Consider the following 24,517-nt stretch of genomic DNA (forward strand, 5'->3'; position numbering starts at 1 on the left):
AACTTATTTGAACAAATAAGAAAGGAGAACTTCCCCAATCTGGCAAAGGAAATAGACTTCCAGGAAGCCCAGGAAGCTCAGAGAGTCTCAAAGAAGGTGGACCCAAGGAGGAACACACCAAGGCACATCATTAAGTTACCCAAGATTAAGGATAAAGAGAGAATCCTAATAGCAGTAAGAGGAAAGGAGAGAGTTACCTACAAAGGAGTACCCATAAGTCTATCAGCTAATTTCTCAAAAGAGACCTTACAGGCAAGAAGGGGCTGGAAAGAAGTATTCCAAGTCATGAAAGGCAAGGACTTACATCCAAGATTGTTCTATCCAGCAAAGCTTTCATTTAGAATGGAAGGGCAGATAAAGTGCTTCTCAGATAAGGTCAAGTTCAAGGAGTTCATTATCACCAAACCCTTATTATATGAAATGTTAAGGGGACTTATCTAAGAAAAAGAAGATAAAAACCATGTACAGTAAAATGACAGCAAACTCACAATTATTAACAACCACACCTAAAACAAAACCAAAAACAAACTAAGCAAACAACTAGAACAGGAACAGAACAGAGAGCACATGGCAGGTTATCAACAGGGGAGTGGGAGGAGAGTGGGGGAAAAGGTACAGAGAATAAGTAGCATAGACTGTAGGTAGAAAATAGGCAGGCGGAGGGCAAGAATAGTATAGGAAATGTAGAAGCTAAAGAACTTATAAGTATGACACATAGGCATGCACTTAAGTGGGGAATGTGAGTGGGAGGGTGTGCAGGGTGGAGGGGAGTGAAGAGGGGACAATGGTACAACTGTAATAGCATGATCAATAAATTATATTTAAAAAAAAAAGAAAAAAGAAAGCCACGTGAGTCACCATACTGGGCATTATGGACATAGAAAGACCTAGCCTGAAAAGGCTTTTGGTGATTTTGTTACAGAATGCCAGCCTATTCAATTCTGGAACAGAGGTATGGTTCCACTGCCTGCCACCAAGACTCCCAATGTCAAATTAATAAATTTTAAAAAAAAAAGGAATTTCTTTTTTAAAAGCTACACAGATTTAGAATAATGACAGAATTCTGCAATTAAGTCCCACTCCCTTTAAAACACCCACAACCTCCCCCCCTCCCCACACACACACTCTGGCCTGTCAAGAGTGGCGAATGGGTGCCTCCCTTAGTTTAAATATTCACACTGAACTCCCCTTGTTTCCAGGAGGCTCGGGCCTCTCAGCGGAGGGGCTTCCTGCTTCTCAGGATGCATGGTAAGCTTTTGCATACCCCAAGCCAGGATAATGGGGGACTTCTCCATTTCGTTTCAATTTCTCCACAGGCTAGCTCAAAACTGCGGTTCCCAAATGAGCTCTCCTTTCACGGAGTGGTAGTCAGAACCAGGTCCTAGAAGGAGAACTAACTTCAGGAAGGAAGACTGAACTTTTCCAATCTGGATTCCTGTAGCCCTGCCCTAGCAGCAACAAACCGGGCGTGTTAATAACTTGTGAATGAAAAGCAAGGGCCGCTCCGCCTTCTTTCCTTAGGGAGGTGCACATGCTTTGGTCCTCAATCTACCGCTCGGCGCTCGTCCCTTCCCCGCCAGCCTGCTCTTGCGTCCCATCGATCCGCTCAGCCGCCGCGCGCCTGCGCCTTTGGGCTGTCAGTCGGAGGCAGCGTGGGGAGCGCAGGGAGCAGTGGTAGCGCGCCCGGAGCCGAGGTAAAGCTTCCTCTTCTGTGCTTCCAGGCTGCCTTCTAGCTGGCTGACAGGGGTGGGCAGCATTGTGGTGGCCTCCCGGGCTCTGCTTCGTCTGAGGGAGGCGGGTCCTCGAGGCTGGCCGAGGACGGCCTGCCGGGTTGCTGGAGGGTGCAGAGTCCCAGAGTCCGCACGAATCCCTGCGCGACCCGGCCAGGGAACCAAGTGTCCGAACTAGAAGAGAACTTGGGGAGAATCCAAGCCAACCACTTTGTGCAACAGATGGAGAAACTGAGTTTCAGAGAGGGGAGGATCTGCTCGAAGTTACAGCTAGTGAGGGCCAGACGCCCTTAGCGCAGTCTCTGAACTCTTTCCACTTCAGCTCTTCATTCTTTATTCTGCCTGTTTTTAGTTGTTTAGCTGCAAGACAATGAAATATAAAAATGGAATAAATAAGGCTCGCACAAGAGATCAATTATGATATTGAACACATTGTTTTTGTCTTAGCAGTTTACAAACGGAGGATGCAGTGAGTGCTATGATGAAGGCATGTCTGAGATGCCGTGACCTCCCTCTTTTAAACTAGAGAGGCTAAGGAGAAACTCGTCTTCTCTTCTCGATTCCCAACACCCAGAGTCGTGGCGGTGGCATTCAGGCATTTGACAGTCTGCATGGTATCATGGCTAGTTATGTTCGTGATTATCACCCAGAGCCGCATTGACAGAGAGAACTCACGGCTTGGATTTTAATGTCACTTCTGCACATGTTTGAGCTGGACCCTTACACGGGGTTGTTGTGAAGTTCACAAGTACTCATTCCACAAACACTGAGCATCTAGCATCTGATAAGAATTGTGTTAGGTACTGGGAATATAGTAATGACAAATACAGTCCCTGCCTTCAAGGAACACAGGGGAAATAGACATTTAAATACATGGGCATCAGAGACTAAAGGCAGAGATGATCTGTACGTGTCAGAATGCAAGCCCCTAAGGGGAAAGGAGTCGCTTCTACCGGGAGGGTGGGAAGGATTAGGAATGGCTTTTTTAGGTATAACGATTCTTAGAACTGAGACTTAAAAGTTTAGTAGGTGATTAGTAGGCACAGGAGAAAGGTACCTAGGAAGCAAGAATGGTAATACAAAGGCCAGAATTATGCAACAGCACGGTTCAGTTGGCACAGAAGGCTTTCCATGATCTAGCCTCTGTCTAATAATATCAAACATTTTTATAGTGCTTGATGTGGGGTTGACATAGCTTAACTCACTTACTGTTCTCAGCAACTCCGTGAAGCAGAATATGTAATTATCCTCACTTAGAAAATGAAGAAAACTGAGGCATAGAAAAGTTATGTAGCTTGCCCTAGTTCACGCAGCTAATATGTGGTAGAGCTAGAATTCAAACCCAGTCAGTCTGGCTGAAGGGTCTGTGAACTTAGGTACCAGGCTCCTTTCTACAAACTGGGGATGCTGAGAGTTTAAATGTCAGATCCCTGGTCACATCACTCATAAGTGGCAAAATCAGAACTCCAGACTCAGGTCTTTTGACTCTGAAAGGTCCAGTTCTCTTTTCTCAGTAACATCAGATGTGATGGAAGTTATACGGTGCCAAATGGAAGTTAAATTCCAATCTGAGGCCACACTTGCTGTAATCAAAATTACCGTATCTTTGCCCTGACTGATATAGCTCAGTTGATTGGAGGGTCTTTCCATAAACCTAAGGGTTATGGGTTCGATTCCTGCCCGGTCAGACCACGTGCCTGGGTTGTGGGTTCGGTCCCCAGCTGGGGACCATGTGAGAGGCAGCTGTTCAATTACTGTATCTTTATATAGCCTTCTCTTAGTCCTTTGGTTGTACTGAATATAAGCGCTGCGGTTAAGATATTGAGGTGAGGGGCCCGGAACTGGTCATAATTATGGTAAAGGTGCAACATTATTTGCCAGTTTGATGTTCACACTTGTATTGACAGGGTTACACCATTTGTTGTAAGTCAAAGGGTACTTCTGTTTTTAGTCAGTAAGGAATTGTGACCGTTTACTGTGCTTCTCTTCTGTGGTAGCTCATGTAAAGAGATTCTTTATTTTTTTAAAGATTTTATTTATTTATTTTTAGACAGAGGGGAAGGGAGAGAGAAAGAGAGGGAGAGAAACATCAGTGTGTGGTTGCCTCTCATGTGTCCTCTACTGGGGATGTAGCCTGCAACCCAGGCACGTGTCCTGACTGGGAATCGAACCATGAACCCTTTGGTTCATAGGCCAGCACTCAGTCCACTGAGGTACACCAGCCAGGGCAAGAGATTCTTTTGAAGGTCAAATAGTTTCCTTAAATTTGAAAACAGGAATTAATTTGGTGTGTCCTGCAGTTGGGCTCTTCAAATCAAGATCCAGATGCAAGCTTACATGTGTGTTTAATATCTATAGTTGGGGGTAATGAGAAGATGGGATCAGTTGGCCGAATTATTGGAAGAATTTAAGTCATTTCATACTTTTTAGAGACCTAATATGGTTGTAGTGTGCTGTTAATTTTAGCCAGAAATTTTAAACATTTTCAAGGAATAAGAGTTGAATCAGAAGTGCACTTGGTGAACTATCACTTCTTCAAGAGTCAGCTCAAGCCTTACCTTCCTATACAACCTTCCCTGTCTTTTCTAGGAAGACTTAGGTGTTACCTTCACTATTTGCCTACTGTATCTTGGATATATCTCTGCGGTGGCGCTAATGATAGCGTATCGTAATTTATTGAATAATAACAAATTGTAAGCAACTCAAGGGCAAGGGCCAGATTTTTAAAGTTCATGTCCTTCCTCTAGCCCATCTCCCCAGACTGGAGTGTACAAGTATACAGGGTAAAAAAAAAGTAGGTTTACAGTTGTGAGTACACAAAACACCCAGTTTATTCTTGTATTATTATTTATAAATTATTGCATTATATTCCATACAAACAACTATAAACCTACTTCCCCCCACCCCCTGTATGGTGAGTAGGAGGATATGATAAAGGTGATGTTTATACAGCAGCTAAGGAGCCATTCTTATCTGGTTATTGGAGTTGGAAGCAATGCATTTGACATGGTGGGTATCAATAACCTAAATAGAAATTGTGGTAGGACTGTGTATGCTCCGATTTTTGTTACTTTTTTTCCTGTTAATTGTTTTTCTCTGTGATTGCAGTTTGTCAAAATGGAATTTCAAGCAGTGGTCATGGCAGTTGGAGGGGGATCCCGGATGACAGACCTGACTTCCAGCATTCCCAAGCCTCTGCTTCCAGTGGGGAACAAACCTTTAATTTGGTACCCATTGAACCTGCTTGAGCGTGTTGGATTTGAAGGTGAGCAACGACAATGAGATGTACTCATAAAACTTGTAGGGTGTTTGATCCCAATGATTTGTCAGTTTTATGAGGGTGAGAGAGGATGAATAAGAGAAGACTAGGACCCAGTGTTGGCTGGAGACTGGCCTTTTAAAACTAGGAACATAGCAGTACTCTGCGCTGTGTGAAAAAGGTTGAGAAGATAGCACTGCTACTGTTTTAGAACTGGTCTCCACAATGATGTAAAATGTACCTTGTAAGGATATCAGAAAGAACATAGTAGAAATCCAGGTGCCTCATAGACAGTACTTACTGTGAATCTGTATGTGCCAAATAATATTATATGAAGCACTGGGGTACAGAATTGAAAAGATAGCTCAGGTCCTGATCTTCTTTAGACCTTAAAGTTTAATGGAGAGATACACATATAAATAGAGAGTCCTGGCTGGTGTGGCTCAGTGGATTGAGTGCTGGCCTGCAAACCAAAAGGTTGCTGGTTCAATTCCTAGTCAGGGCTCATGCCTGGGTTGTGGGGCACGTCCCCAATTGAGGGCATGCAAGAGGCAACCAGTTGATGTATCTCTTGCACATCAATGTTTCTCTCCCTCTCTCTCCTTCCCTTCCCCTCTCCTCTCTCTAAAAATAAATAAGTAAAATATTTTCACAAAAAGATTATGAAGGAAGTTAATTCAATGTGAAAGTTCTCAAAAAATACAGTAATATTGTGTAACATAGTAAATGTTATAATAGAGGTACGTTACTGCCGGGGACTCAGGCCCACAGTGTCCGAGGCGTTATGGATGACATATGAGACAAATTCACATGGACTACCAAGTCCTGTGGAGGAAAAGGGACGGCATGGCTATTCTCTCAAGGGGAGAATGCCAGATCCTTGCCTTGACAGGCTTTTATTGGGTTCAGTTTACACAGGAATACAGGTAAAGCTCATTAATCATTGTCAGGCATTAAGGATCAAATAATAGATAGCATGCAAAGAACTCCAAGGGCTTATTCTGAGTCAGGGTCTGTTAGCTAAAGGGCTACAAAACTTTGGGAAATGAACTCATTTCCTGCTTAGGCTCTTGTCATTTAGTTGAGAGCATTCTTAGTGGAGCAGGTTTCACAGGATTTTATGCATTCTTTCTTAGGCCTGATCACCAGGGGAACCAGCCCTTTCCTGCACAGGGCTACACCGCCCTCTGTCATTGTTTCAGGCTTAAGTCAGGCAGGGGAAATAAGGCTATGTCAAAGCCGAGGGGCGAGGTCCATCACCCCCTTTTGCTATAGCCCCCCAAGTCCTTCCCTGGGGCCTCCCTGTGATCATACCTGTCTTAGGTCATTCCCCCCTTGGGGAATCTTACCTGTCATTGGCTAACCAATCAAGCATTGGGGGCCAGGCAGGATGAAGTAAAAGGAGCACAAGCAGCACTCCTGCCAGGGAGATAAGCTTTGTCTCTTTAGCATCTTATGGTCCAAAGGTCGCTCACTCAGCCTGAGCCATGGTGGGTTACAGCTTCAGAAACCAGGCAGGGCAGTTCCCAACACATTATAAGTGCTTGGACATACAAAGGAAGTTGCTGTTTCTCCTTGAGGGACTCAGGGAACTCTTCACAGAATAGCTGACCCTTGAGTTAAGTCTTGAAAAATAGATGATCAGATTGACAAGTGAGGAGAGAACATTCTATGAAGAAGAAATAATATGAAGAGATGCAGACTTATGATCAGCACAGCATGTTCTGGCAACTGCTAGTCCCTCTGTGGCTGTGATGTAAAGTACAAGGGGAAAGAGTACATATCATGAGAGAGATAAGCAGGGGCCATGCTATAAAGGGCCTTGTATTCCGTGCTGAGGGATATAGATTTTTTCTTCTGCAAGCAGTAGGAAATCAGTGAAAGGTTTAACTAAAAATGTAATGTTAGATTAATATTTTAGTTATTTTGTGTCTTTTACATCTTTATTTAAATTATAGAATTAGCTCATCAATTTCTATAAAAAGCATTGCTGGGATTTTGTTTGTGATGAATTGAATCCAGAAACTAATAGGAGAATTCACATCATAACAATACTTAGTCTTCTGATGTGTGAGCATGGTATATCTCTCCACTTACTTATGTTTGCTGTTATGTCTGCTGTTATCACAGTGATTTTACAGTTTTCTGTGTGTAGGATTTACACATCTTTTATTAAATTTATCTGAAAGTCGTTTATAGTTGGTCCGAAGGTTGTGGGTTATTGTTAAGCTGAAAGTCGTTTATATTTTTGATGCCATTGTAAATAGTAATTGCTATATTCTAATTTCCAGTTGTTTGTTGTTATTATATAAAAATACAGTTTTTTTAAATACTGACCTTTTAAACTACTACAACTTAATACATTTATCAGTTTCACAGCATTTTTGTAGATTCCTTAGGATTTTCTACAGTTTGACCTAATTGACATTTATAGAACATTTTATCTAATAAAGAAAAATGTACATTCTTTTCTAGTACATTTACCAAGATAGACTATATTTTTGGAAGTAAAACAAGTCTCAAATTTATAAGGATTAGAATCATACAAAGTATATTCTTATAAAAAGCCAGGGTAGATTTAGATTAGGCATAGATAACAGAAAGATAGGAAGAGAATCCCTAAGTATCTGGAGATTAAGTCACACACTTTAACAGATTTCATATGGTAAAGAAGAAATCAGAGGAAAATTAGATAATATTTTTCATTTACTGAAAATGATATATGCTGTATTAAAATTTAAGGGATATAGTGTAGAGGAAAGCTGTATAGAGAAAAATATGTAGCATTAAGCACTATATTAGAAAAGAAAAAATATCCTTTTTAAATATATTTTATTGATTATGCCATTATAGTTGTCCCATTTCCCCCGCTTTATTCCCCTCCACCCTGCACACTCCCTCCCACCCACATTCCCCCCCTTTAGTTTATGTTTATGTGTCATAAGTTCTTTAGCTTCTACATTTCCTACACTACTCTTGCCCTCCCCCGATTTTCTCCCCACCTTCTATGCTACTTATTCTCTGTACCTTCTCCCCACTTCTCCTCCTCCCACTCCCCTGTTGCTAACCCTCCATGTGATCTCCATTTCTGTGGCTCTGCTCCTGATCTAGCTGTCCACCTAGTTTGCTTTTGTTTTAGGTGTGGTTGTTAATAACTGTGAGTTTGCTGTCCTTTCACTGTTCATCTTTTTTATCTTCTTTTTCTTAGGTAAGTCCCTTTAACATTTCATATAATAAGGGCTTGGTGATGATGAACTTCTTGAATTTGATCTTATCTGTGAAGCACTTTATCTGTCCTTCCATTCTAAATGAAAGCTTTGCTGGATAGAGCAATCTTGGTTGTAGGTCTTTGGATTTCATGACTAGGAATACTTCTTTCCAGCCCCTTCTTGCCTGTAAAGTCTCTTTGGAGAAGTCAGCTGACAGTCTGATGGGAAGTCCTTTGTAGGTGACTGTCCCCTCATCTCTTGCTGCTGCTACAGAGGAGTAAATTCTCTCCTTCATTTTAATCTTGGCTAATGTAATTATGATGTGCCTTGGTTGTTCCTCTTTGGGTCCATCCTCTTTGGGATTCTCTGAGCTTCTTGGACTTCCTGGAAGTCTATTTCTTTTGCCAGATTGGGGAAGTTCTTCTTTCCTATTTGTTCAAATAACTTTTCCACTTGTTGCTCTTCCTCTTCCCCTTCTGGTACCCTTATAATTCAGATGTTGGAACATTTAAAGATGTCCTGGAGGTTCCTAAGCCTCTCCTCATTTTTTTGAATTCTTGTTTCTTCATCCTTTTCGGTTTGGTTGTTTCTTTCTTACTTCTGTTCCAGTCCATTGATTTGAGTCCTAGTTTTCTTCCCATCACTATTGGTCCCCTGTGCATGTTCCTTCATTTCACTTAGTGTAGCCTTCAGTTGTTCCTCTAATTTGCGATCAGAATCAACCAGTTCTGTGAGCATCCTGATCATCGGTGTTTTGAACTGTGCATCCAACTGTGATCCTTCTTGATCACTTAGAAGCATTGGCTCTGGGGCTTTGATCTGTTCTTCTGTTTGAGCCATCATGTTTTGGTATGGTTACATCTGTTGTGTATGAGGGGCGGAGCCTCAGGTATTCACCAGGGTGGGGCAACCCAGTTGCCGGGTTGTGATGCTGTATTCGAGGGTGAGGTCAGAGAGGGAGCAATGGTGCTTGTTCTGCTCTCTCTCGGATTTCAGTCCCCTCTACCCTGTCCCACAAGCAAATTGGGCCCTTCTGGTTCCCTGTGGGTGGGCTTGTGTACGTTCTAGGACCCTGTGGGTCTCTCCAGTGAATTCTCCTGTGAGGCTGGGAGTCTCTCCTGGCACCTCAACTCCTGAAAGTTTTTCCAGTGGGTGCTTTTAGGCTTTAATTGTCATCACTGGGGCCCTGGGTTGCTCAGTCTGTCTCACTGCCCTTTTTTGCCTGGTTTATCTGGGCTCGAATGTGTGTCCATGGTCAGCCAACTGCCTTGCAAGTCTCACTGGGTTTGCTAGTTTCCTCCCCATACCTGGTTTGGCCAACTACCACCTCTTCCTGCGGGAACCTCTCTCCGCTGACCATGGACTCCGCCCCTCTTACTGGTCTGGGAGAATGGTTCATTGTTGTCGGACTTCTGTAAAGTTCAATTTTCTGTCTGTTCTGGTTGTGTTTTTGTTTCTAAATCTTTGTTGTCCTTAAATTTGGTTGTGCAAGGAGGTACAGTGTTTCCACGTACCAGAAGAACTTTGTCAAATTATCATCAAAGTTTTGCTTTCAGAAACTAGAAAAAGAGGAGCAAATGAAACCCAAATAACTAGGAAGAAATTTTTTTAAAAGATGAGAACAGAAATAAATGAAATAGGAAACAAAAGCATTACAAAATATCAATAAAATTATTAAATATTTAGTTAGATTGATCTACAAAAAAGAGAAGACATATTACTAATAACAGGAATGAGAGAGGAGACACAACTATAGATCCTACAGGCATTAAAAAGATAAGGGAATATTATGAACAACATTTGGTAATAAACTTCATAACTTAGATTTACTTTTTTTAAAGAATTGCTTTGGAAACTATATGAGGAATGGATTTAAGGGAGTCCAGACTACCAGCAGGGAGATGAGCCAGGAGATTGGCACTGAAGCGCACAGCAGCAGTGGAGAGGGCCTGAACTGAAGACGCAGTACTAAGGGTGGAGAAGAGGGAACATCTGAAAAAGTTGATGAGGAGGAAGAGGGGAAATAGAAAAACGGGGGAGCTCCTCTACTTTTTGCTTGAGTAATGAGGTGATACCATTAACTAGGAAAGGGAGTAAGAGACAAGGAACAGATTTGAATGAAAAGAATGAATTCAGCTCTGGCCACAGTGAGTTTGAGTTGTCCGATAATAAGAGATAACAAATCAGAGGACCACCTGGAGGTGGTGCTGGATCCCAGGGCCCAGTCTTGTGATCCAGTGATCACACTGGGTGTGTGAGATTCCATTCCATTCCACTGTGAGATTGCCTTCCTGGGCAGACCCATAACATTTCCGTGCAGTAATCTACATGACATTGACGGTAAGAGATTATGTTTTACAGGAGATTTTCTTTAGAGTTCAATCTCACTGGTGAAGAACACACCTTAATATACTTTAAAATCTCCTAACTTCCTTTAATTACTCCTTAGAATTTGTCATCAGCCTTTTTCCCCTTTTGAGGAAAAAGGAATATATATATATATATATATATATATATATATATATATATATATATATAATTTTAGTTCTGCTTGGGGGTGGCATTTTGCGGTATATTTAATATCTACTACATAGAAAATTCATCTCATGGAGGCTCACTCAGAAATTGGAGCATGCCTTCTTTTTTTCTTTTTTAAAAAGATTTTATTTATTTTTTATTTTATTAGAGAGAGGAGAAGAGAAAGGACAAGAGGGAGAGAAACACTGATGTGTGAGAGGTACATTGATTGGTTCCTCTCACACACCGCCAAGTAGGGACCTGGCCTACAACCCAGGCATGTGCCCCGACCAGGAATTGAACCAGCGACCTTTTGGTTCGCAGTCCAGTGCTCAACCCACTGAGCCACACCAGCCAGGGCTGGAGCATGCCTTCTTAACATAGGACTCTGGAGTGTAATAATGTCTGTGTTTGCTCTTTTCTTGTTGTTTATGATTTTACAGAAGTTAACACAGCCCTTAGCTTTCATCTCTCTCCATACAGAAGTGTCTTGGTCCAATTATTAGACTGACTATGCCATATTTGCTGTTAAGTTACTCCCTTCACTCTGTCCACTTTACCTAAATGTTCTCTCCAACCCACGGACATGTCGCCTTCTCTTTGAAATCCCAGACAGCATGATTCCCCTGTCTTCTGTGCTTCCATCACACTTCATCTATCTTAGTACCTCTCAAGGCCTGTTTTAGGCTGTAGTTAGCAGCCTGATGGCAGACTGATCTCTTTGAGAGCAGGTACTGTGTCTCATTTATCTTTGTAATATCAGCATTTTACATACAGTGTGTACTAAAGAAATTTTTGTTGTACTTAAATTCATCATGGCTTACCTCAAATGCCATCTCTTCCACGAAACCTTCCTTAATCCTTTCCATGTTAGTTTCTTCATGTTACATTTCTTTAAAATAGGAACCATATTGAATTCACTTCTGAATTCTCAGTGCCTATTTGTCCTTTACATATTAAATGTATTTGTATTTACTGGACGAATGAATGGGTGAGTTAGTGACTGAGAGAAGGCAGAGTGGGGAGATGAAGAAAAAAGAGAAAATCAAAGAAGGAAGGTTAAATGATTTGAGGAAGAAAGAAGAGAAGAAAATGGAGAAGAATGATTACAGTGAATAATTACGACCTGGAGCACTATCATGGAACAAGTGGAAATTGTTCCACTTTAAAGATGATGAAATTCAATCTTCAGACATCAGCAACATGTGTCATGTTATAGCAGCAGATTCCATACCCTGCCAAACATCCATGTCAAATAGCTATGTGGGTAAAGACATCTGTTACTGGGAAATTGCCACTTACTAGAGTTCATTGTGATCCTCAGTGAAGCAGTGATGGCTGCCTGGTGGGAAGTGGTGACAGCTCTTACTCTGTAATGAATGAAGAGTTAAATAAAATGTGCTGTGTTTTGATGAGTGCTCTTCTGAATTGTTTATGCCAATAATTTTCATGTCATATATTAAAGTATGAACTCTAATCAGACAGACCTGAGTTTTATCTTGAATCCATTGCTTATGAGTTGTGTGACCCTGAAAAAGTCATCAGCTTACAGCCCACATTTCCTCATTTGTAAACTGTGAGATTGATGTTAAGAACTGAGAGGCTGTATGTAAAATACATAAAAAGGCTCAATAATATTAACTGTTAGAAACACCAAGTCTAATTTGAAATAGACAAGCCATTATCTAAATGAATGAGGGATTATTTGTTTTTCTTTCTCCTTTTCTTTTGTGCTATAGAAGTCATTGTTGTTACAACCAGGGATGTCCAAAAGGCTCTATCTGCAGAATTCAAGATGAAAATGAAGCTAGATGTTGTGTGCATTCCTGATGAGGCCGACAAGGGAACTGCAGATTCTCTGCGCCACATATATCCAAAACTTAAGGTGAAACACCGTTTCTTGATTTTTATTGCTTATTGAAGATAAACGTCATCTTATGTTTCTCCAGTGCATTATAGTTTACAGTGCTTTTCCAAAAATATGTTCTTGCAGCACATACTTTGTTCCCCATACTCTTCAACTGGCTTTAGTTTGATTTAATTACTAGTGAAGACTTAAACATTTAGTTGTCACAGTCACTGGTTTCCAATATTTTAAAGTAATTGTACATCTTTATAAAAAAGTACTTAAAATTTATTTTAAAAGATTCCATTTATATGAAGGTCATGGATAAGCAACGTTATTATATAGTGATTTAATAATTTTTAAAATTACTACATAGTGATATAACTCTGCAGATGACAGATTACCTAGAAAGAAGTACAAAGGAACTTAAAACATTCTGGATCCCCTCACATGATAATATTTAAATTTTTAGTTTCTTGTGATTAAAAAACTAATAAGGGCCTATGGCTATGAGGATGCAGTCTCCCCACTGGCCAGTGGCCCATAAACTGAGAAAGATCCATCATAAATTGTTCTAAAATTGATGTCCTTTGGAAAGAATTCAGTCTGTGTGATAATGTTGCCATCCTGTTTGAATTTGGGGGCAGACTTTCTTCTGCTACTTCTGGTGACTGCAAACAGATGTATTAATATATGCAACCTGCCTGTGCACTAAAGAACAAAAAAGTAATGCAGAAATGTACATGGCCTCCCTTCCCCTTTATTGGGGAATAATTCACACATAGTAAAATATACACAGATATTAAGTAGTATGCAGTTCAATGAGTTTAGACAAACATATACATCCAGTTTACTATTACCCAAATCTAGGGCATTTCTATTACCTCTGAAATTTCCTTTGTGTTTCTTTTTTAGTTAGTCCCAAACCTCTAGAGTCAACTGCTGTTCTGATTTCTATCACCATATATTAATTTTGCTTGGTTATGAACTAGATATAAATGGAATCATACAGTTTTATTCTGGTTTCTTTAGTTCAACATAACATTTTTCAGGTACATTCATATTGCAGGTATAACTAGTTTGTTCTTTTGTATAGCTGAATAGTATTCCATTGAATAAATATTAACACTCTTTACCCATTTTCCTGTTGATGGTCACTTGGATTATTTCTAATTTTGGATATTTAGCATAAAGCTATTATGAATATTGTTATATTTGTGAAAGTATTCTAGGTTGTAGGGTTTACTTTATTAGAAACTGCCAGTTGTTTTCCAGGTGGTTGTACAGTACCATTTTATGCTTCCATCCAGAATATATGAGTTGCATTTGCTTCACATCTTTATCAGTGCTCACTATTTTCAGTCTCCTTCATTTCATTCTGGAGGGCATATATATAGTACTGTCTCATCGTGGTTCTAATTTACATTTCTCTCGTAGTAATGACGCTGACCACCTTTGCATGTTTATTGACCATTTGTATATCCTCATAGGGTGTCTGTTTGAGGCACTGGCCTATTTTTAAAAAGTATTTATCTTTTTTATTATTGATTATAGAAATTTTTATATATTCTATATACAAAGTCTTTTGTTAGATGCGTGTTATGAATATTTTCAGCCAATCTGGGGTTTTTTCCCACTTTTTAGTGATACCTTTTGATGACACCCAAATTACCATTTTCTTTTATGATTAACTTTTTTTGTTTAAGAAATCTTTGCTTATCCCGAGTTTGTTTACTTCTAAAAATGTTACGGATTTAGCTTTTATATTTAGATCTGTAACCCATCTTGATTTAATTTTATACGTAGTGTGAGGTAGGGATATAGGATTACTTTATTGTACAGGGGTATGTGGCTGTTCTAGCACCATTTGTTAAAAAGACTCCTTTTCCCAATGAGTTTGACCATATATGTGTAGTCTGTTTCTGTCCTCTGTTTTGTTCCATTGGTCTGTTTGTCTGCCTTTGCTTCAGTACCACATTGAATAGTGACTTAAATATTTTAACTTTACAGTGGGTCTTAAAGTCAGGTGGTGTAAATCGACCAGCTTTGATCCTTTAAGATTGTCATGGCTATTTATAGGTCCTTTGACATTCCATACAAATTTTACTTACTTGTTTATTTATTTTTAATTTTATTTATTTATTTTTAGACAGGGGAAGGGAAGGAGAAAGGGAGAGAAACATCAGTGTGTGGTTGCCTCTTGCATGCTCCAAACCAGGGACCTGGCCTGCAACCAAGGCATGTGCCCTGACTGGGAATCGAACCAGCGACCCTTTGGTTCACAGGCCCGTGCTCAGTCCACTGAGCCACACCAGCCAGGCATTTTATTTATTTTTATTTTTAATTATATTTTATTGATTATACTATTAGAGTTGTCCCCTTTTCCCCCTTTATCCCCCTGTGTCTTGCACCCCACCTCCCACCAGCATTCCCTCCCCACCTTGGTTCATGTCCATGGGCCATACATATAAGTTTTTTGGCTTCTCCATTTCCCATACTATTCTTAATCTCCCCCTCTCTATTTTGTATCTACCATTTATGCTTCTTATTCCCTGTACTTTTTCCCCTATTCTCTTCCCTCCCCCTCCCCACTGATGACCCTCCATGTGATCTCTGTTTCTGTGATTCTATTCTTGTTCTAGTTGTTTGCTTAGTTTCTGTTTTTTGGGTTCAGGCGTTAATAGTTGTGAGTTTGTTATCATTTTACTATTCATGATTTTGATCATCCTCTTTTTTTTAAGTAAGTTAACATTTCATATAATAAGGGCTTGATGATGATGAACTCCTTTAACTTGCCCTTATCTGGGAAGCACTTTATCTGTCCTTCCATTCCAAATGATCCTTTGCTGAATGGAGTAATCTTGGATGTAGGTCCTTGCCTTTCATGACTTTGAATACTTCTTTCCAGCCCCTTCTTGCCTGTAAAGTTTCTTTTGAGAAATCAGCTAATAGTCATATGAGAATGCCTTTGTGGATAACTGTCTCTTTTTCTCTTGCTGATTTTAAGATTCTCTATCTTTAATCATAGGTAATGTAATTATGATGTGCCTTAGTGTGTACTTCCTCAGGTCCAACTCTTTTGGGACTCTGAGCTACCTGGACTTCCTGGAGTCTATTTCCTTTGCCAGATTAGGTGAGCTCTCCTTCATTATATTTTTAAATAAGTTTTCAATTTCTTGCTCTTTCTCTCTCCTTCTGGCACCCCTATGATTTAGATGTTGGATTGTTTAAAGTTGTCCCAGAGGTTTCTAAGCCTCTCCTCATTTTTTTAAATTCTTGTTTCTTCATTCTATTCTGGTTGAATATTTCTTTCTTTCTTTTGTTCCAAATTGTTGATTTGAGTCCTGGTTTCCTTCCCTTCACTGTTGGTTCCTTGTATATTTTTCTTTATTCCACTTTGCACAGCCTTCACTTCTTCCTTTATTTTGCAACTGTACTCAGTCATTTCTCTGAGCATCCTGATTACTGATGTTTTGGACTCTGCATCTAATAGGTTGTCTATCTCCTCGTTACTTAGTTCTTTTTCTGGAGTTTCAATCTATTCTTTCATTTGAGCCATATTTCTTTGTCTCAGCACACCTATTACATTGTAAGGGATGGAGCCTTAGGTATTCACCAGGGCAGGGCAACACATGTAGCTGCATTGTGATACTGTGGGACTAAGGGGTCTGTGAGGGAACAATGCCACTTGCTCTGCTCTCGGATGGCTTTCACTTCCCCTGCCCCCCATAAGCAAATTTGGCCCTTCTGGTGCTGATTCCTGGGAGGATGCATTTGAGTACATTCTAGGACCCCATGGGTCTCTCCAACAAACTCTCCTGTGAGACTAGGAGTTTCTCCCACCACTGCAACCCCTACACGTTTTACAGCCAGAGGTTTTGAGGCTTCAGTTTCCCGCACTGCAGCCCTGGGTAGGGTGGTCTGTCTCATTCCCCAGTTGTTCCTCCCAGTTTATCCACATGCGAATGTGGGACTGGACCTTTGGTTTTCCAGCCACCATCTCACCCTTCTGGGTCCCCTAGCTGCCTCCTCGTTGCTTCCTCTCTGCCCCGGCTTCTAGTCTCTGCCCCTCATACCAGCCTAGATAAATGCTTCTTCTTTAACTCTTTGGTTGTTGGCCGTCCATACAGTTCAATTTTCTGGTGGTTCTGGTTGGTTTCGTTTTTAAATTTGTTGTTGTCCTTCTTTTGGTTGTGCGAGGAAGCAGAGTGTGTCTGTCTATGCCTCCATCTTGGCTGGAAGTTTTCCATATAAATTTTAGAATTAGTTTGTCAGTTTCTCAAAAAAAGACAACAAATTTCTGGGATTTTTTTGGAATTGCATGGAATGTATAGATCTATTTGGGGAGAATTGACACCTTAATATTAACTCTTCCAGTGCTTGAATATCTCTTTATTTAGGTTTCCTTTCATTTCTTTCAATAGTGTTTTGTAACTTTCATTTTTGAGGTTTTGAACATTTCATGGTAAATTATTCCTAGGTAAGTGTTTTTAATGATTTGTAACTGGTATTTTTTATTCTATTTTTTAACTGTTTATTGCTTGTATGTAGACATAGGACTGGTTTTTGTACATTGGCATTGTGAACACCCTGGGACCATGTTAAATTGCAGATTTTTAAAAAAGATTTTGTTTATTTATCTTTAGAGGGAAAAGGAAGGAGAGAGGGAGAGAAATATCAATGTGTGGTCGCCTCTCATGGGTCCCCTGCTGGGAACTGGCCTGCAACCCAGGGATGTGCCCTGATTGAATATCGAACCATGATCTTTTGGTTTGCAGCCCTGTGCTCAATCAACTGAGCTACACCAGCCAGGGCAAATTGTAGATTTTTTAGGATTTTCTATATACACCATCATGTTGCCTGCAAATAAAGAGTATTACATCTTCCTGTTTAATATTTATGCTGTTTGTTTCTGTTTATCATGTTATTGCTCTGGCCAGGGCCTTCAGTGTAATATATATCGACATTTCTATGTATTTTTTGGCCTGCCTTTTCGTTTTCTAAGCTTTCACTCAAGTTGGTGCTTCTGATTAGGCTGGAGATTTTAATACCATAATGTTGGGTGTGGTGCTTTCTGGAGAGCAACTGCTTATTTCTTCATGGAAAATATGGGGTGTTTCATTAAGATAATGAAATGAGAATTCCAGAATTCTGTTCTTTCACAGGTCAGATGCCAGGTTTACCAAGAAACTTAGGGTGTTTAGTGGTCTTCCCAGAGGCTGTTTTAACTATTATCTAAAACCTGAGGATGGAAGTATGAACCTTCATTGTTCCCTAATTTGTAAATCTTAGAAATGTTATTTTTATCCTGTCCTGGAAATGGAGAGAAATGCTAGGAGTCACATGCAAACGAATTCCTATAACTCTTAGAGGCTTGAGGAGTAATAATAGTGGCAACTTTTAATAGGGAGGGCTGAGAAGGAGAGTAAAGTGACTGCCAAAAGGGTATTTTACTCCAAAGTTACTACCTCTTACGGTTTGGATCACTTACTCCCTGGTATAGGGTTTCCCCTGGCACCTAAGATCACGACTCTCATTTAGTCATTAGGCATGGTCTCATTTCTTTTTCTCCATTAGTTCTTTGTTCCCACATCATTTACACAGTATCCTTTACATATGATCCTACCTCTCTGCCTTCTTCTTAAGCCGTGACTTTGACTTGCAAGTCTCTGCTGGCTCTTTGCTGTCTCTTCATGGATTCTCCTATACCGGAGGCTCCTGAAATCCCGGCTTCACATCAGCTTGCATTCCAACCTGCAGCAGAAGGCAGCAAAGCCAGTCTGTGGAGGAATATAAGTAGACTCCTAAATAGCCATTAAGAACAAAGTAAAACCACCCTGGCTGGTGTGGCTCGGTGGACTTAGCCTTGGCCTGCGCACCAAAGGGTCGCTTGTTCAATTCCCAGTCAGGGCACATGCCTGGGTTGCAGGCCAGTTCCCTGGTAGGGGATGCACAAGAGGCAACCACACACTAATGTTTCTCTCTTTCTCCCTCCCTTTCCCTCTCTCTAAAAATAAATAAATAAACAAAATAAAATAGTTAGGGTCTTTGCTAACACAGGCCTCCTCCTTGCCCCTGTCACTCAACAGATATCCTCCAGAATGTGCTGTTGTCCAAAAGCCTTGTCTGTCTTGTTTCTTTTTTAACTTTCGGATTTTTTCCTCTTTTATATCCTGTTTCCCTTAAGGCATTATGAGTTGGGTTTTATTCACACTTGTGTTTTTTTCTAGTTTAGCCATTCATTATTTCTGAAAAGATTTTTTCTTCTATTTTTTTAAAATATTTTATTTATTTATCTTTAGAGGGGAAGGCAAGGCGAGAGGGAGAGAAATATCAATGTGTGGTTGCCTCCCATGCATCCCTCACTGGGAACTGGCCCGCAACCCAGGCATGTGCCCTGACTGGGAATCGAACCACAATCCCTTAGTTCGCAGGCCCGTGCTCAATCCACTGAGCTACACCAGCCAGGGATCTTCTATTTCTTTCTTAAATTCTGTCATCTCATATCTAACTTTTCTAAATCAGATTCATGTTGTCTTCACATCTGTCATTTTCTTATTTTAGATTATTTTGAAATATTAAGCTACAGATTTAATCTGTTCTGCGAATGTCTTTATGACATGTGCTTCATTGTTGAGATGCTGTTCTAACTTTTATTATTATATATTTCGGGCAACTTTTTATTAAATGTGAGTGTAGTGCTTTTGTATTGCTAATTTTTACCTGAAATAAAATTTCCGGGATTTTTAGAAGGGGCGGGTCAGGATAGCTTTTGTAGTTTCATAGCTCTAGAGCTCCCTCTTTTGAGATCTTCCTCCTGTGCTCCATTATCTCCATTTTATCTGGCCTTTCTCTTTTCTTTGCACTGATTGTTCCTGTACTACTTCATTTGGATTCTGCTCCCAGCAGTTGCTCCTCAGTGCATGGCTTCATTTTGAAAGTGAGTATTGATTTGCCAGTTTCCGAAGTTCATAGACCGCTCCGGTCCCTTCGGACTGCACTGAGAACGGATAAGGGGACTAAGCCCTAGGAGAGTTCGATGGGAGTTAGCGGTCGAACCTGGGTCTCTTACATCAAAGCCTGTGCTCTTTGACTACCATACTGTGCCATACAGTCTGGGATAAAGGTAGGAATGGAATATTGCTTTATCCTGTAGGGATACTTTGAAAGATTATTCGCAGGTTAACATTTTAGAAATTTCGCTGCATGAGTGAGGAGAGCCAGAGAGATCACAGGGAAGCCGTTGTGAGAGATCCTGTGAGAAATGATGAAGGACCAAATCAAGGCAGTGGTGCTGGCAATGGAGAGATGGCAACAAATTGGAGAACATTTAGGAGAACTTTGTGACTACTCATTGGATGTGGGAGGACAAAGAGAGGGGGCAGGGTCAAGCATGACTTGTTTCCAGCACGAGCAGATGGATGGGGTGGTGACATTCACAAATTCAGAGGCCACAAGACGAGGAACAGGGTTTTCTTTTAAAGATTTTTATTTATTAATTTTCGGAGGGGAAGCAAGGGAGAAAGAAAGGGAGGGAAACATCAATGTGTGGTTCCCTCTCATGCCCCTCAATTGGGGACCTGGCCTGCAACCCAGGAGGCATGTGCCCTGACTGGGAATCGAACCAACGACCTCTTTCACAGGCCAGTGCTCAATCCACTGAGCCACACTGCCAGGGCAAGAAGCAGGTTTATAGGAATAATAAGGTGTGTAACTACATTTAGCTCACTAAATATACTACTCCTTTGCTATTTCACAAATTTTGCTACTTGTACATCTATCTGGAATACATTCAGTTCCCTCTATTCCTACCTGAGTAACTATTTCCTGATGTTCTGTCTTAGCCTGTATTTACACAAAAAGTGGAACCTGAGACAGAGGTGTGTGTACAGGTAGTTTATTTTAGAAGTGATCCTAAGGGCAGGAGTGGGGTTTGGAAAGAGCAACATGGGGAAAAGGGAACGTGCGTGTCATATACTCGGTTACCACTCTGAGCAACTGAGGCACAGTTCCACTGGAGATTTTCTTAGGGGCCAGGTAGAATGTATCTCAGAGTAATTGTCCAAGGCTAGGAAAAGAGTTTATTTACTTTCCCCACTGGTCAAAGGTTGCCCCATGTGTATAAATTTCTTCACTTAAGATTTGCACGTGTGCCAGAATGGTTGAGTGTATTTGCACAGAAAGCCCACTTGGTGGTTCGTTGCTAGAAGTCTAAGAGCAGAAAATGAGAGGTGACTGGTGAACAGAGTGAAATGCTATCAGGATACATAGCTGATTGCAGGGAAATTGCTGGAATAAAAAGATGGGCCTTGACTGCGTATCTCTGTGGATTGAGCGCAGGCCTGTGAACAAAGGGGTTGTCAGTTCAATTCCCAGTCTAGGGCACATGTCCCCCGCAGGCCAGGTCCCCAGTAGGGGGCACACGAGAGGCAACCACACATTGATGTTTCTTCTCTTTCTCCTCCCTTTTACCTCTCTCTTAAAAAAAAAAAAAGAAAAAGAAAGAAAAGAAAAAAAACAATGGGCCCACAGAATGTCTTATTTGTCATCTTTCAGCATTTGTCCGGGCTGCCTCTGGGAGCCTTTCTTCGCCTCCCAGGCTGATTGATTGCCCCTCCTGATTGTTTCCTAGGCACCCCTGTGCTTCTCCTTACTGTCAGCACTTTTATATCATACTGTATTGTAATTCCTACTGCATACCTGCTTTCCTCTCTTCCTATCTCCTGCTAGATGGGAATAGAATCAGAGTTTGAAGGAACAGTTTTTTAATTTCAAATGAGAGAACCCAAAGGAGAGTAAAGGATTAGACCAGCCAGTTTAAATATTAAAGGCCGTAAGGACCTGGAGGGTTGATATTTTTATCTTACTCATTGTAGAAGCTATGTCAGCACAGAGTTTGGCACTTATTAGGGATCAAAATGTTGTATAAATATTTTGGGGGTAGATGAATGATGGCTGAGTGAGTAAACAAATAAACTGATAGATAAACAGATAAAAGGTGAGGTTTGTTTTAGACCTATTAAGAATTAGCTGCAAGTGGGATACCTGGCAGGTAGTTGATAAAGTTATGTAGAATTCAGGAAGAAGGTCTGAGATAGAAATACAGGTCTGAAAGTCATCAGCTTTCCCCCAAGAATGGGTAGAGTAAATAAAGAAAAGGACAGAGTACAAAGGGCCCGAAGAAACACCAATACATAGTAGACAGGTAGAGAAGCCCCTCTGAAAGAACTCAGAGAAAAGCCAAAGGCTCAAGGGGCGAGTTGATGAAATGCGGGAGGGTGGTGCTGGTCCTGGCCAGGTGCTAACTCTGGTCACAAAGCGATCATTGTGAAGAACATTGATGATGGCACCTCAGACCGCCCCTATAGCCTTACTCTGGGGACCGGAATTAACTGCTCTCCCCACAAAGTGACAGCTGTCACAGGCAAGTAGAAAATTGTGGAGAGGTTAAAGACCAGATCTTTTGTGAAAGTTTATAACTACAGTCCCTCCATGCCCACAGAATACTGTGTGGGCATTCTCTTAGACAAAACTGTCATCATCAAGGACATATTCAGAGACCCTGCTCTGAGACACGAGTCCTGATGGGAGGCAAAGGCCAAGTTCGTAGAGAGGGACAAAACCAGCAAGGTTCTCCCAGAAACTTGAGTTTTAGATCTTTTTTTGTTTGTTTGTCATAAAAAACATTTTTTTGAAAAAGAGAAACACTAACGACCATAGATATTTTAAAATAACAGATAAATAATACCTAAACATACATTTGGTTCTAAAAAGCAAAAAGTGTAAAAAGGATTATAATAAAATGGTACTCTTTCTTCACTGTCCACCAGCCACCCAGTTCTTCCTATTAGCAACCACCATTATTATTTTCTTATACTATGAGAATATTTTAAGCAACTTGAACATTGTTATAAGGGAGCAAGAGGACCAGTAAAAAATACAGAGGAAAGGAAATGACTGATAGATGACAAGGAGACAAGAAGGTACAAATGGAACAGCTCTGGGCAGTGGGAAGGCTCCATCTTCCACTGAAATGAGAGAAAAGCTCAGATGCTGATCAGGAAGAAGAGAAAGGGAAAAAAAATTCACTCCCGAGTCCTCTACATTCTTAATGAAGTAAAGGCTGAGTTGCCTGTCAAGAATGTAAAGAGGACATTGATGGGACTGGTACCCTCAGGGACATGAAGCTTTAGAATTTCCACTGGACAGTGAGAGAGAGCTCAGTGCAGACACTGACTCTTCAGTGTCTCTAGGCAACATGAGGGTTGTAGCTGAGGTTGAAGAGTATCGATTTATAATCACTACAGTTAGCAGAGTTGTGGGGATTCCTCCTCACCTTTCACCATTACTCAGTGTCTAGGAATAGAGAAGACAGGTTTGCAGGTTGCATCGATCAGGGATATAGGCAAAGTCAGCATTCGTATCCACTGGAGAGGAGGGGGAGTGATGCTGGGAAGAGTGAGATGTGGCTAAGGGCTTGGTGGACATTCTCTTCTCCCTGGTGTGAATTTGGTGGAAACCCTTCTTCCAGAGCTAATCTCTCCAGATTGGATCTGGCTTCTGGGTGAGAATGTATCCATTCCTCTGCTATGGGACACTTAAGTTGCTTTCATTTCTTTCACTATGTATAGTGCTATGGATAGTGAACATCCCTGTTCCAGTTTCTTTGTGCTTTTTTTGTGAAGGTAGACACTTAGAAGGGATGTATGGGTTGTAAGGTATGTGCATCCAACTTTATTAGATAAATGTTGGGAAATTGCTCTTCTAAGTAGTCATACTAGTCTACACTCCCACCATTAGTACCAAAACTCCCACCATTAGTACCAAAACTCCGAATCAGAGTTTTGGTGTCTCCCTGTCCTCACTCACACAGCTGGTGTTCTCACAGCTGGTGGTCTCACTTTTTTTTTTTTAACTTTTTTTTTAATGTATTGATTTTAGAGAGAGAGAGGAAGGGAGAGAGAAACCTTGATTTGTTGTTCCACTTATTGATGTATTCATTGGTTGATTCTTATATGTGCCTTGACCGGGGATCGAAGCCACAACCTTGGTTTATCAGGGCAACACTCTAACCAACTGAGCTACTTGGCCAGGGCCTGCTGTCAGACTTCTAAATTTCCATTAATCTGATGGGTGTGAAATGGCACCTTATTGTTGGTTTAATTTCACTTTTCCTTGGTTATTTGTGAAAGTGAGGATTTTTTACTAGTTATATTGACCATTTTCCTTTTCACTGAATTTCTTGTGTATATCCTTTGCTCATTTTTTGTTTGGGTTGTTTCTTACTAATATCCATGTGCTCTATATATTTTGTATACTAATGCTTTGTCAGTTATATGGGTTATAGATTTTTCCCCCAGTCTGTCATCTATCTCTCTTTTCTCTTTGTTTATAGTATCTTTTGTCAGACAGAAGTTTTAACTTTTTTTTGTGCTTAGTTATATCAGTCAAAAGACTGATAGAGTTTTACATTATGGTTGGTGCTTTTTGCGTCTTATTTTAAAATGACATAAACAGGTTTCCACCAAGATGGAGGCATAGGTGGAGACGCCGTGCTTTCTCACACAACCAAGTTTAGAGACAACTAAATAATAGCAACAGAAAACACAGCCAGAACACAGAAAATTGAATTTTTTGGAAGTCTGATAACAACAAATTCTTCAGCCTGACTGGTAAGAGGGGCGAAACCAGCAGCTGGTGGAGCAGTGTTGCACAGCAAAACTCGGTCAGACGGACTCAGGCGCACGGAACCCAGGCACAGAGTTGGACCTAGTGAGCGACCCAGCGAGTGACCTCGGGGAAACAGCGAGGGAGCAGGGCGGTGGGTTGACTGTGGTCGCGCATTCGTGTGCAGATAGACAAGTGATGGAGTGGGCGGTTAGACAGGACCCAGCGGGTCCCTAGCAGCAAATGGCAGCAGATGGCGCCGCCATTTCCCCACCCTGACCCTGCCTCC

At 40.9% G+C, this 24,517-nt stretch overlaps 1 protein-coding gene across 1 annotated transcript in view; it reads left to right on the forward strand.

Moving 5' to 3' along the window:
• Positions 1 to 1,628: 1,628 nt before the first annotated feature.
• The window catches only part of EIF2B3 (eukaryotic translation initiation factor 2B subunit gamma), a 118,658-nt gene continuing 95,769 nt past the window's right edge, over positions 1,629 to 24,517 (forward strand). Inside the window, exons 1-3 of the mRNA XM_037149574.2 lie at positions 1,629 to 1,694; positions 4,839 to 4,995; positions 12,455 to 12,600. Coding sequence (XP_037005469.2) covers positions 4,848 to 4,995; positions 12,455 to 12,600 — 294 coding nt within the window. The 5' untranslated portion in view covers positions 1,629 to 1,694; positions 4,839 to 4,847. The remainder of the gene's footprint in view (positions 1,695 to 4,838; positions 4,996 to 12,454; positions 12,601 to 24,517) is intronic.

Source organism: Artibeus jamaicensis, unplaced genomic scaffold (assembly GCF_021234435.1).
Source record: "Artibeus jamaicensis isolate MK-2021 breed Jamaican fruit bat unplaced genomic scaffold, CSHL_Jam_final scaffold_847, whole genome shotgun sequence".
Lineage (NCBI taxonomy): Eukaryota > Metazoa > Chordata > Mammalia > Chiroptera > Phyllostomidae > Artibeus > Artibeus jamaicensis.